This window comes from Nyctibius grandis, chromosome 3 (assembly GCF_013368605.1).
Source record: "Nyctibius grandis isolate bNycGra1 chromosome 3, bNycGra1.pri, whole genome shotgun sequence".
Taxonomy (NCBI): Eukaryota; Metazoa; Chordata; class Aves; order Nyctibiiformes; family Nyctibiidae; genus Nyctibius; species Nyctibius grandis.
In genome coordinates this window covers 74,323,504-74,337,021 of record NC_090660.1, presented here as the reverse complement: position 1 = coordinate 74,337,021, position 13,518 = coordinate 74,323,504, and the positions used below count along the sequence as shown (strand labels likewise).

The 13,518-nt window shown below is 45.3% G+C and overlaps 1 protein-coding gene across 1 annotated transcript; it reads right to left on the bottom strand.

The window, feature by feature from the left end:
* Positions 1-1,274: 1,274 nt before the first annotated feature.
* Positions 1,275-2,550, bottom strand: RRS1 (ribosome biogenesis regulator 1 homolog). Its single transcript, XM_068396802.1, has one exon. It carries the CDS (start codon positions 2,486-2,488, stop codon positions 1,412-1,414), a length of 1,077 nt encoding a protein of 358 aa, XP_068252903.1. The 5' UTR covers positions 2,489-2,550; the 3' UTR covers positions 1,275-1,411.
* Between the last annotated feature and the right edge of the window lie 10,968 nt (positions 2,551-13,518).

The following is a 13,518-nucleotide window of genomic DNA, read 5'->3' as shown; positions in this document are numbered from 1 at the left end:
CAGCTACTTATGCTGAAGGCTCGATTTCAGTGGGCTGTGTCCAGTCCTGCCATTGCCAAGCCTGAAGTAGCCTGCAGTGGTGCCGACTGCCCAGCACGGCAGCAAGAAACATTTAAGAGGCAAAGAGCACATCCTATGCAAAGCCCATAGGTTGAGCACTACAGTCAGTTCATCAGTGCCACCCAAATCCCTTCAGCTTCAAAGCGTACGTACCCCTTCTGCCCTCAGCAGCCACCTTACACAGACAGAGGTTTTGTCTCTATGCTTTTTGATTGTGCTCGAGCTGCCATCCTACTGAACCGCTACACGAGACAGCAGAACTGCTATAGAGTCACCTAGCTCTTTCAAAAACTCAATTACAGCAAAATATGACACTATCATTAACCACGCACATGTTTACTACTTCAAAGTTTGAGAACTCAATTTACTTAAGACTGCTGGAACTTGTTTTACTACCCCTCTTACCAGGTAGTAAAGGGGTAGGTAGGTACCAGGAATGGCCCCAGGGAACAGCATCCTTCTCGGAGCCGAGCCACACATTGGGACAGCAAATTGTATTTTTTTTTTTTATTTCAAGCATATAAGAGACACTACAAAGTTCAAAAGAATAATAAGCAGAAGTCTGAGATCATTTCCAGTATCTGCGCTCAAACTACCTGGTAAAGAAAAACACTGTGAAACTATTTCTATGAAATGATGGATTACTGTTAATACAGTCACAAATTTAGGTTTTAACCTGCTGTTCAACACAAACATTTTTCTGTTTAATTCTGGCTGGTCACCAGCTTTGACTTCTTTATTTAAACAACAGAACTCTCTAGGAAATCTGTACTATTTCTTAGGCCCTACAATAAATCTTACAGTAAGTTTTCATGTTCCTTTTGTAATTGAGCCCGAATTCCACAGAGCTGAGAGGCAGAAGCTGATTTACAGAGCAAGAGCTCCACCGTCAGGCCACTTGCCCAGAGCAGAAGCCACATCCTTTGACGGTACCTGTGTCTGAGCCTGCTGTTATTCGATCAAAACACAGGTCACAGCTCTGGTCCACCCCCAGCCCCAGCTACCTGAGCAAGGGCCAGCTCTGCTCAGCTTCAGTCCTGCCTAGAAATGCTGCAGCCACGGCCAGCCATGATGCAATGTTACCTGGCTGACCCTGTGAAATACCCAGCCTGCGGGGGATCTGGGGCTCCTGACCCCCTTGGTACACCACCAGCTCCCCTCGGATGGAGAACACAGCCCTCCTTGACTGCCAGCTAAGAGCCAAACGCAGGACATTTTAGAAAGGCCAAAGCGTATTTATTGACAAAGAGGTGTGGGAATAGAGCACCGGGCAGGAGGCTGGCAGTGACAGTCCCTTCCTGCGCCTTGGTGGGCATCCCCAGCCCCGTGCTGCACGCAGTCCCTCCATCCCTCACGCCTTCTTTCTCTTGCCACTGCCCGTGCTGCTGCCCGTGGGCCGCTGCTGCCGCCGGGCTCCGCTCTTCTTGCTGCTGCGGCCAGTCCGCTGCTGCCGGCGGCCGCGCTTCCCCCGCTGCGACTGCTTCTTGCCCTTGGCGGCGGCCGCCTCGGCTTCCTCCTGGCGCAGCTGCTTGTTGACGGCGCGGGTGATGTCGAGGACCGGCTTCTTGCTGCCCATGTCCCGCAGCATCTCCAGCTGCCGGCTGCGCTCGGCCGCCAGGTTGCCCAGCAGCGGCTCGAAGTGGCGCTTCCTGCCGCCGCTGCGGGACGGCGGCTCCGCCGGCTCCTTGGGCAGCCGGGGCTGGAAGCGGCCCAGCGAGGCGGTGGAGACGCGGGCGACACGGGCGACGCGGCCCAGCTCCTCCCGGCTCTGGTGGCCGGTGGGATGGAGGGGCGCGGCGGGGACGGCGGTCCCGGCCCGGTGGGCGCGGGCCAGGTTGCGCAGGCGGTTGAGCTCGTTGCGCGCCACCCGCTCCCGCTTCTCCCGCCGCAGCCTGGCGAACTGGTCCTCCTCCGGGTCGGCGCCCTCCGGTACCTCCGCCAGCCAGGCGCGGGCCGGGTCGCCGCCCGCCCGCCGGTAGCCCCAGCGCCGCCGCCACTCCTTGGCCTGTTCGTCCCACACCAGCGAGGTCCGCTTGCGCCGGCGGATGCCCTTCAGCCGCGCGAACTGCTCCCAGCGGGTCGGCGGCCGCGGTCGCGGCGGCGGCTTCTCCCGCGGCAGGCGGAAGGCGGGCTCGGGCAGCCGGGCCACCAGCGGCCCCCCCGCCCCGCCGGCGCGCTCGGCCGGCAGCTCCCAGAGCCGGGCCACCAGCAGCTGCGTGTTGTCGCGGGCGAGGGCCCGCAGCAGCGCCTCCCGCTGCAGGCCGGCCCCGCGCAGCCCCACCGCCGCCGGCGGGTTGCGGTCCAGCGCCAGCAGGTTGCCCAGGTCGAACTCCAGTTCCAGCTCCTTCTCCACCGTGACGCTCCGCCGCTTCTCCACCTCCTGCTCCTCGGCGGCTGCCAGCACCTCCTCCACCCGCATGGCCGCCATGGCGGCGGGCACTCCGAGCCGCGCCGCGCCGCGCTCCACACGTGCAGAGCCCTTCCGGTTAGCGCGCCGGAAACGCGCCGCCGCTCCCGGAACCGCAGTGCGCGGGAGGCACGGCCCCGAGGGGGCGGGCTGGGCGCGCTGCCTGCCGGGAGCTGCAGTCCCGTCCCGGGAGGGTTGGAGGCGGCGGAGGGGCTGGGAGCCGCAGTGGCCGCGTCGGGGAGGGCCGCCGCTCCCGACAGACCCTCCCTGGGCCATCTCCCGGCTGCTGGAGCGTCACCGCGCGTTAATTCCTCTCGGTTCCTGTCAGGGAACCCCTGCGGCCGTGATTTACGGGCAGGCGCTTCCAGTGATGCCGGTGAAATCCCCAGCGATCCTCAGGCTGGGACCGCGTGTGGGCCGAGGCAGCCCTAAACGCGTCTCCCGCCGCCGCCACCATCAGTGGGGCTGAGGCGGAAAATATGTGGAAAGAGCCCACGCGTGAGGGGAGGCAAACGCCAAAGCACGCTGGTGCTCTGTGCTGCAGAGAGACCTGGCCACCGCGGAGCCAACGGGGCCTTGCACCTTGCCCTGCCACTGCCTGCGTAAGGGTGTGCCATGGTGTTCACACATTGGGCAGGTTTAAGACTGAGAAACAGTAAAATACTTTTTCTGTGGGTTTTGGGTTTTTTTTTTTGGTAGCCCTGTCATTGTGTCTGACAGTCACTGCTGCAGAGCAATGCCTGTAAGTGCTCGTTGCGGGACCAAAATTGACGTGTGATATTGCAGCTGCACAGAGAGCGACACAGGTCTTGTGGGCAAGTCTCCCTCGCAGAGAAGGGAGGGGAGGAACAGCGTCTGGAAAGCAGTATCGCCTGGCAGATGTCTCATCAGGCGTAATGATAAGTGAGGTGATCGGGTGATACTGCATGTGCCCAGAGGTCAGCTGGGTCAGAGATACCTCCCTGCTATTTTTAAACAAATAAGCTATGGAAGAATCCTTTTATAGCTATACAGGGATTCGGCTTGTATAGCCATGACATTTTGAGCTGATCCCTGGTGCCCTAAAAACAAGCTCATGATAGCACTTAACTATAGACAAGGAATGTGATGGGAGTTTTTAAACAAGATACAATTTTCTGCTAAGTTATATCACGTCTCTGCCTTTACATTATGTTTGGAGTGATGGAAATGATTCTGAGTACAATGCCACAGCAGTATTGTTGGAATGAAAATAAAATGCTAGCCTTGTAAAACGGAGACAAATAGCGATTCTCAAATTATAACGCCTAGCATATCACAACTTATACTTTGTACGTCTAAATACGATAAAATCTTTTTTTTTTCCCAAGTCAGCAGTTTTGAGCATGATTTTTATACCATGGAGCCCCAGAGTCTCTGTGCGTTTAAACTCGGGCCGGGTGGCACGGACAATTTTCCCGTTTACCACAAGATGGCATTGCGCTGGGTCATGTTTTCTTCCCTGTCTTGGACATCTCATGCTTTCACCTGGAATTACAGATAAAATTAACTTTAAAGGCAGTTCTTTGAAGAGGTGCACTTGCGCTGTTTGGATTTAGGAATAAATTTATACTTTTGAATTGCAACGTCCACTTTTTTTTTGGCAGTCTGGTCAATACCTTTACACTGATCCCTGTGCCCTCCTGTTTTATCCTTATGCAACTGACTCTTTGATTTCTTTTGGTTTATATTTGTAGAAAGCCCAGAAGCCTTCAGGTAAGTGTCTGAGACTGAGAGGACATAATTGGTAATACTTATTGCACTTCCAAAGTTGCTTTAAGCATGAACGATTGCTGTGTATCACTGGGATAGCAGGACAAGTACATGCCAGGAATTGGTCTTCCTGTTTTACTTGATAGCATGAACCTACTAAAGAAGGGAAAAAAGAATATCAGAAGGTAAAAATTACTTTCTGGCAACTGCTGAATTCCATCCTTTTTATGTACTCCAGAAATTGTCATTCCAGAAATTGTCATATATGAGTGGTCCCAATGCAGTAAACGGGACCATTCATTTACTCAATTGCTTCAGTGTTACTTTGTGATAATAGTCTAATAGGGGCACCCTTATGATTATGGATTAGTGACAGGAAATTCTATACTTGTCTCGGAGTTCAAAGGTGAATTTTTTTAATGGCCTTTTTTCTCCTTTTACTGATCTTTGCTGTGCGTTTCATTGCTGGAGGCAATGAGTTGATCCTGTATATGTAGTCTCTACACACATGATTGAACAGTAACAATTATGATCAACAGACGAAATCTGTAAATGCTCTCGCATTGGGTTTTTTTGCTGTTTATGAAAATCACACTTTCAGCAAATTAGGTAAGCCTTTGAAACTTGTCACAAGTAGATGTTACAACATGTTCTTAAAGTTATTTCAAAAAACACACAAAAAAATCTAAATACCTGTTTAGAGAATAATTCTGAAAAAGCTTCTTGCATCGTTTCAAGGATTCAGGCTTCTAAAGAACATGTGAGAAACCCTGACGAAGCTGAAGTCTTGAATGGTTTAGCTGTAGGCCTTGGCAGAGCCAGATTTTACTTATTACAAGCCAAAATTCCATAGTCTTTGTATAGACCTCCTTCTGTTGTGTAGAAGAAATAAATATCTGCTTGGTTTACTGGCAACACCAAACTTCAAACTTTTTCTCCTGTAAGCAGAGGACATAACTGAAGAAGGGCCCTCATGCTACTGTGCTTCAAGTGTCCTCAGCACAGTGTTGGCTGTTAGTGAAGCCTGACTACAAAAGCATTACTGCTGCGTGTAGCGATGGTATGTTATTCAGACAGGACATTTCTGAGTTTGTGACTTCACGGTGTGGTTGGGAAGGTGGTAGCTGAGGAATATTTGAATGGATTTGTAAAGCAAACAGGATTTGTAAATAGAGTCATGGATATTTTGGGGAACTATCCCATTGTGAGAAGTGGCTTCTGAGGTGCTTACCACAGGAATCACAGCCGTGCTTTGAGCTTGTAACTCCCAGTTTAGACCTGAGAACTACAAGCAGGCACACAGCTTCCTGGAAGTGAATAGGCATGTATGTACTGCTGAAAATTTGGGCTTTTGAAAGATGAAAGGGTGATATCAATGCTGAATTATAGAAATAGCTGTTAGAAAATACATGTTTTTATTATCTCATGTTTGCTCCAGCTTTGTTATCAGGATTTTGCAGTAATTTTTTTAGGGATGAATTTTTAGCAATGCTTATTCATTTTGGTCATCTCTGCTTTTGGGTTCCTAGTTTTAGAATCTCAAATATCGCATTTCTCAAACTGCCTGTGGCTGGATTTGTGAGTGCTCCGCTATAGGACTTGAAAGCAGTTATCCCTAACTGTGGGCACTCACAATCCATAGATACTTAAACAATTTCAGCCTTACTCTCTCTTCCCATGAGCTTCTCTATCTCTTCAGTATAAACAATAGTAGTACATAACTCATGGGGTGTGTGTATGTGCTTAATTCCTTAGTGTTTGCTTACTTTCTTTACTATGAGATGACCAGACAGAAATTGGATGCTGTGGCAAAGTGCAGGCTTTCTTTGGGGTGAGGAAAGCTGTAAGGTTTTGGTTTTGTTAGTTTGTTTGTTTGTTTTTACCACAGTTGAGGTCAGCATGAAAAACTCAAGATGGCAGAGTGTAATTTGCAGAAACACTCATCCAAAAGATTAATAGGAAGCATAATGCAGGATATACGTGATGCACCAAAAGAACTACAACATGAACATGATATACTGTTGGTTTTGTTTTTCTGTTGGAAAAGAATAAAGAATTATCTTGCTAACTATTATTTTTGTAGTTTCTGTTCAGCTGGGCTACAGCTTTAAGTTTGTGTTTGATAGGAACTGCTCTAATGTGCAGTATTTGTGTCACTGTTAGTGATACCATTAACTTAGATTTACTCTTCAAACTTTTGCCAATTACCTCTGGATGGCAGTAGATGTAGTTACAAGATGATTCAGCCAATGCATAAGCCTGCTGTGAGGATCATTATGAAGAGCACTTTTACAAGGAAAACCCAAAGTGCTGGTAATTTTGGCAAATAGTAGAAAGTGCCCTTAAAATACCCACACTTGGAGTGATCCAAATCATGCCTTTCCACTGACTTTGTTCCGTACACTTTGAAGTAAAAAGCAGTGTTGTAGGATTTCTTCCTGTAAGGGAGAAGTTGTTTGCTCACTGAAGCTAAATTAAGCAGCAGTTTGTGGACCAAATTCTGCTTCCCAATATATTTTTTACCCCTGTAAAATGTATTTCATGTGTTTCAGCTTGTATCTTATTTCCTGGGACACGTAAGTCCTTTTTCAGTCCAAATAATGAAGCATAGGCACAAGAATTTGGCTAAACCAAGATTCTTTCCTATTCACTAGTCCATATAATGTGAAAAAACTGTCTGTAAGGAATAAAAAAATTGCAAAGACCTGAGCCACCATCTTTTATCAAATATCAGGATTGATCTCAGCAGTATAACAAGAATATGCCTTGTAGTCACGGTTTTTAGTATTCAAGAAAGAGTTAAATTGCTGCTTACAGATAAGGGGTAGTTGCTTCTTGTGGTTTCACCAATGTAAGGCCGTACTAGAAATGTGTTAAGGGATGTGCTTAATTCTAGCCATGTGGATTTTTCTATTGATGCTGATGATACTACCTGTGCTCACACGCCTAAAAACTTGGTTTGTAAATGAGCAGGATTGGATTTCCTGTCTGAAGATTTAATGAAATATTAGCAGAATGCTATATTTGTGAAAAACCATGAAGATGAAACTCAGGAGGCTGTAGCTCTGCTCCCAAAACCTAAGACTGGGTAATTGGGAATGCAGTTACAAGTGGATACTAAGTAGAGCCTGACTTTTGGTTCAGAAACCAGAACACAGATAGCTGGTGAGATAACAGGGAGATTTGGATGACTGCAGGCGTTGTGGGAAGTGATTGGTAAACCATAATCTATTTTGATCAGTTGACTGTCTGTGACTGTGGTTTCACTGAACTGATTTTGGGTAAACAAAACAAGGCTAAGCTAATTTGAGGCCTTCCCAAGTGCTTGATGCCTATCTTGCTATGCATTAGGGAATCAGCCTGAAAACAGATTGTGATGTGGTTTGCTTTTTTATGAGCTTTACAGTGACCTGATTTCTTTGAGAAAGTTTTCTTGTAGCGTGGTCTTAATATTAGAAATACCAGCAATGGCATGGCTTGGTTTTGTTAGGTGTTTTTTAGGAGAATTTAAAGAACAGAGTGAGAACTTTATCAGACAGTGATGGAAAGAATGGCAATGTAGTAAAGTGTTCTTTTTCCAGGGTCAGTCCTTCTTATCACCTGTCTAGAGTAGACCTACTTTTTGACATAAGTTACTTCAAGTTTAAAAAAAATCCAATGAACACGTTTCCTTCTTTTACAAGAAATCTGTTATGCACAGAGATTTGCCCTTGATTAAGTCTACGCTTGCAACCAGAAGAACAAAAACGGTTCTTCTGTTCTGGGGTTGAGTTCATAGTCAGAAATGTCTCTGATGTTGGGAGTGAGATGGAACGTGTAAGTCTTCATCCATGACACAAAGGATGTGCCATAGTCACTCCTGATTTTTGACAGAAGGACATAAGGCAAATCAAATCGAATGAAGGGTTCAATACTGTGAATCTGAGATTAGGATAAATCTCTGTGTCTCTGCTGACAGTGACTGTGCCAGCTCCCATATTCTAATGCCTTTGTGAGTCAGAAGCAATCCATCTTCAGGAGTGGCCTTAGGAAAGGCTTCTTGGGCCACATTTTCAGTAGAAAATCAGCCTTTTATGCACAAGTACGAATATTGCATGCATGTGATTAAGCTTATGCAGATAACAGCATTCACATGTACAAGAGAGATTTGAATGTTGATTTTTGCCAAAGGAAAAAGGATGAGACCTGATCTCAAAGCAAAACAATGCAATGCATTTAGGACCACGATTCTTCAGTGACTTATTGGGGAACCTTCCACTTGGGGCTAGGCATAGATCCAGGCATCATTTCATACACACACTACAACCGTTTCATGTACCATAACTGCCTGAATCTTCTCCCAGCCCTTGCTGGATGACATGGAGAGGTATGCTGAAATGCTGCTTGTCAACGATGTTTTCAAAGCCTCAGCACTACTTGGCACTCAGCAAGGAAAATGCTCCTCAAGCCCCGTTTGTAACCTTTTATCCTCCACATTTCCATTCATCAGCGAGGCTGATCAGTCAGGATGGAATTTTGTCCTCAGTGTGTTTTCAGACTGTTTTGTTCTGAAAGCTACCTTTGACACCAGCGTGATGAAGTACATGTTGAAGGTGGTGTGATGAGGAGTGAAGAATGTACATGCAGGTCCTGCCATGCAGCAGCAAAAGCGTTTGTGTTTGCGACTATGCCTCCCACAAGCTACTTCGATAATGTACGCTGCAGGTGTCCAAGTAAAAGATACTAAGTGCTGCGCTTCAAATTTGATGTTTCAATTACATCAGTGGCTGTCACTTCAAGGTCTTGCTAATACATTTTCAGTTGACAGTTATCAATGAAAGGGAAAAAAGCCTTGGTTTAGATCTTTTTGTACACAGGAATATGGCACTTTATAGGTTCAATCCAAGATATTAGGGAGGTTTTCAACCACATGTAACCACAGGTGACTTATGTAAGACAAGAATCATCTGTAAACTTGTATGAGCTCGTACCTAGGATGTATGTTGTGGCTCAGAGTAAATTAGGGGAATTTCTGTTAAACAAATATTTTTCATTTTGAATGTCATACGGCCTAAGGCTGTGACTCTGCGTCATTACCTAGTGACAACAGATTTGGTTAAGTAGCTCTTGCACTGAAAAAGATGTCCTAGAGATTAACACAGTCGATTCACAGGTTTTAGACTGTGCTCACCAGGTAGCTGAATCAGCATAGCCAAGGGAGGTAGCTTCTGGGATGGGGTGGGAGTGTGAATGCGTGTCTAGGTGTTCGAGAGGGAATGGTAATCTCTCAAAATGGCTTTGTCCCTGAGGGAATTAGCCACAGCTTGACTCACAAGTGGGGATGGCTTCTCTTGGAGGAGCAATTGTGGATGATGCCTACAGCAGCCTACCAAACCTCTTCTTAGAAGTCTGTCTTGTAAAGGTGGCATAATTGTGCATGTAGCAGCAGAGATTGCTCCTGTAGCAACCATAATTGCTCCTGTAGCAACCAGAGCTTACAGCCTGGTGCGTTAATGGAAACAGGCAGCAATTTGGGGTTACCTTATTATAGTATACTATAAACCAAACCAGTAGCTACATAGGTTGCTCAGACATTTCTGCAAAACATTGGGAGCATCTCAGAGGGGCGATGATAACTGGGAGCAGGAACGACGCTGGTCATCGCAAGCTAACCTCCCTGCTGCTGCTGAATCAGAGCCCTCAGAGCTGGGGAAGGAAATTCCCTGGCCGAATCTGCAGTCAGAGCTCTTGGGTCCTTGGAGGGCATGAGTGATTCTCCGAGCTGTTCAGAGCCTCCCTCATGCCACTAAAAAAACAAATCAGCTGTTCTGCATGGTGCATCCTTATTCTTTTAGTTTTCTGCAGTGTGCCTCTGTTCATCAGCTGCTGCACTACAGGAAAAGGAGCAAACCTGTAAAATGGGATAGAATCTCAGTTTCTAAAATCCTTCTACAGACACTGTGGGAACTGCTCAGTCGTAATTTTCCTCATTTACTGAGGAAATTTTAAGGCAAGGGCAGGGCAATTCTGTGTGTAGCAGTAGTTAGGAGCCATAAAATGAAAATAAATAAATATTTTCACATAATAAATGAAAGGAACAAAACAAAAGATTCACTTCTTTAGCCAAAGGTGCATGAATGGCTTAATATACAAAACTGTTAACTCTTGGTTTAAAACCTGCAGGTGCCTCATACAACTCATGTTCAGTCTTTGCTACCGGGACTACCTGTTGGCACAAGGTGCTGTATGGATATAGGAGTATTCACTGGGCTGTGCTGTTGCTCCTTTCTCTATAGTATTTACTGGGCCAGGCATTCACATTCTCTAGCTGTCCAAATATCCCAAATTCTGAGAAAGAATACTTTCCTTTTCTCTTGAGGATAATCCTGCACCAGCCTTCTCTCTGGGCTTCCCAGCGCTTGCCTTGCTCCCTACAGACCCATTCAGAGTGCCTCGGAGGTGCATCAAGTAACCCGTCACCTGAAGCCTTGTTTTCCTCTCATCCCTTTCGTTCCTTTCTGTCATTCCTCTTTCTTCACTGCATTAATGCAGACATCTCAGCTACATCTCCAAGGCCTATTATTTCTACTGTGTTCACTTATTGCTCCTGTATTTGAAGCTGTTCTTCATAGTATCTGCTCTACCCTGATCACGTCCATTAGTATTTCTCATTATTTATGTGATGCACTGAGCTTGAATTCCCCTGATCTGTGGGGCAGTGATGGTCCAGTCCACAGCCTGTCTCTGGACTAGTTTGTCAGTGGACAGAACAGCTGTGTGCTGTGCTGAGGTGTGTCAGAGCGCGAGTTTCTCATGTAGGTCTACAGAGCACTCCTGGGGACCTGGAAAAAGTACCTGCTAAATTGTGTGAGTAAGCCAGGCTTAATTTTCCTATAAGGCACTGATATAAATGGTACAATAAGTTTGAATGGTGTGGTAAGTGTGAGAAACAGGTGGTGGTAAGTTTGAGAAAGAGTTGATGGTAAGTTTGAGAAATAGTTGTGAGTTGTGAATTAAGCTTATGACTCAAACCTTATTGATGTTACCAGTCAAACAGAGGATCATGGAAAATCCCAGCTGTACGTTTGGTGTGGGCAGTGTTACGTATTGGAAAGCAATTGCTTTTCACTCACTTGGTAAGGCCTTTCCTGGGCTTTGTATCCTACATCAATGAAAATACAGACGTCTACAATTGGAGAGAGTAGAGGAAAGAAGAGGAAAGCTAAGTGGAAAAATACTTCATAAATGAGATTTAGAGGATCAGTAGGGAAGAAAGAGGAGAGCAACATCTCTTTAAATGAATGGTTTGAATGATTGCAGCTTTTCCTTCACTCCAATTTACTCAAGCTGTGCAAAACAGCTCTAGATAGAGCATATTCTCATTACTGATTAGAGAAAGAAAAAAACTGTAGATGGTTTAGGACTGGACTGAGGATATTCACAGATCTTGGGAGATGCTCTTGTTCAGGCTATGGTTTATTATAATGGAAATATCTGACACTAAGCCTGTGTCTTTTGAATAAATCCTCTAAACTCAAACAATATGAACAAAAAGAAAAGTAGGTGGATGCTATCAAACATCTTATTTGCTAAAAAGGCTGGTTTTGGTTTGGAAATGCAAACATTTGTGTTCATCATCTCAATGGACTCAGCAGTGGTCTGCAAGGTGGCATGAGATCTTTGTTTTACATAAAGGAAAAATACACTTTGAATGCAATATTGATTGCAGTCTCTTAAAAAAAAAGAATCTTGCTTTTATACCTTCACATTTGAGTTTGTATTTTCCATGTAAAGTACACTATTTTAAAATTACATACATATAGAAATAACATATGCTTGTAAACCTATCTTCCGACCTACCTTCAGCTAGGTACGTTTGTTTTGCAAGCTAACTGCCTGCTTTTTCCTTTGTTTGGATTTTGAAGCTTAAACCCAGACAGATAAAATTAAGCATGAATTTAAGAACCTTACGAACTAGAGCTTCAATCCCTTCCTTTTAGAAACCCACCATTTTTTTTGTAAACAGCTTTGCTGAGATGTGATCAAACAGGACACAGGCTATGATTCAGAGTTGGTTTCATTATCATTTTGGAAAATTCAACAGATTGTTGCAAACTTGCTCTTTGCAAAATGCCCAGATGTACAAGTCCTCAAAATCACTTGAAATACTTCTTTGTTCTGCTGTCTTTCAGGGTGGTAGCATGACAGCAATTTTCAGGGAAAAGTTGCTTTCAGATTATGGTTCTGTCTGAAAACGAATGGGATGATAGAGCTTTCAGAGTCCAGAAGGCACATTTTAACTTTAAATCTTTGCAGACTTTTGCTGTAGCAGCATTGAAATCATGCCATTACATTACCGTTTGTGTTAGAGAAGAGCAAAATTTAGCCAGGTTTTCCATGTGTTGTGGGCAGGGAGTGGGGCTTGCCAAGATAATGGGAGCTAATGCTAGGTGAGGGCAGTTCAGACAAACCAAAATATATTGGCTGCTACCTTGCTTCATCTCTCAGCTTCATCTTTAGCTAAACTAGATGGGAAAACTCCTGTTGTTTGTAGCCTGATTCAGGAAGGTATTCAGGCACATGAACGGTCCTATGGATTTCAGGGTTTGAAGCGAGGTATGTATTTAACTGCAAGTTTTGAACGCAAAATCCTCCGACAGCATATCTCACTGAGCAAAAAATCGGAAGGCCCTGCATTCTCATGGTGGTATCAAAATGAAGGAGCGTATGTGCCAATAGAACATGGATTGTTGGATGTATATTTTCTTTCAACACACATGTCTTATGGGAAGCATCTCACAAAGAAACTTTGTGTATTTATTCTCAGCATGAACCTTACAGCAGAAAAGTGGAAGTGTGCGAATACCTTCTATGTTCCTTAATAACCCCTCCATGCAACTTTTGGAGTTTCTTCATGGAATTTTTCTCTGCTAACATTAGTAGAGTCCTTGTGTAACTGCTGGCTGTGTACATCATTTTATAAGAACTGACAAATGAAAGGCCAAATAATATGTTAATTACCTCTTGTTGAAATGTAAGTGCTGTTGTGACCTTTTTCTGTAGGGTGCAAACTGCTTTTTTGCAGTGTCTAGGAGAAGTTATTTAAATGCATTATGAAAGCCACACAGGGCCTGATCCTGAAAGCTTTTACAAACCAAATTCTTCCATTGCTACAGTAGAGTACAGGTCTACAGCCTGATCCTTGACAGGTGTGACTTGGGATTGCCTTGGGTTACATCAGCTTTGCCAGCTATCCGAGCCTGCTTTTGTGCACAGACTGTCAGTGGGACTAATTAGAGGGCCACAGGTTTACAGCATCAGGCCAAAGAGTTACTCTGTGT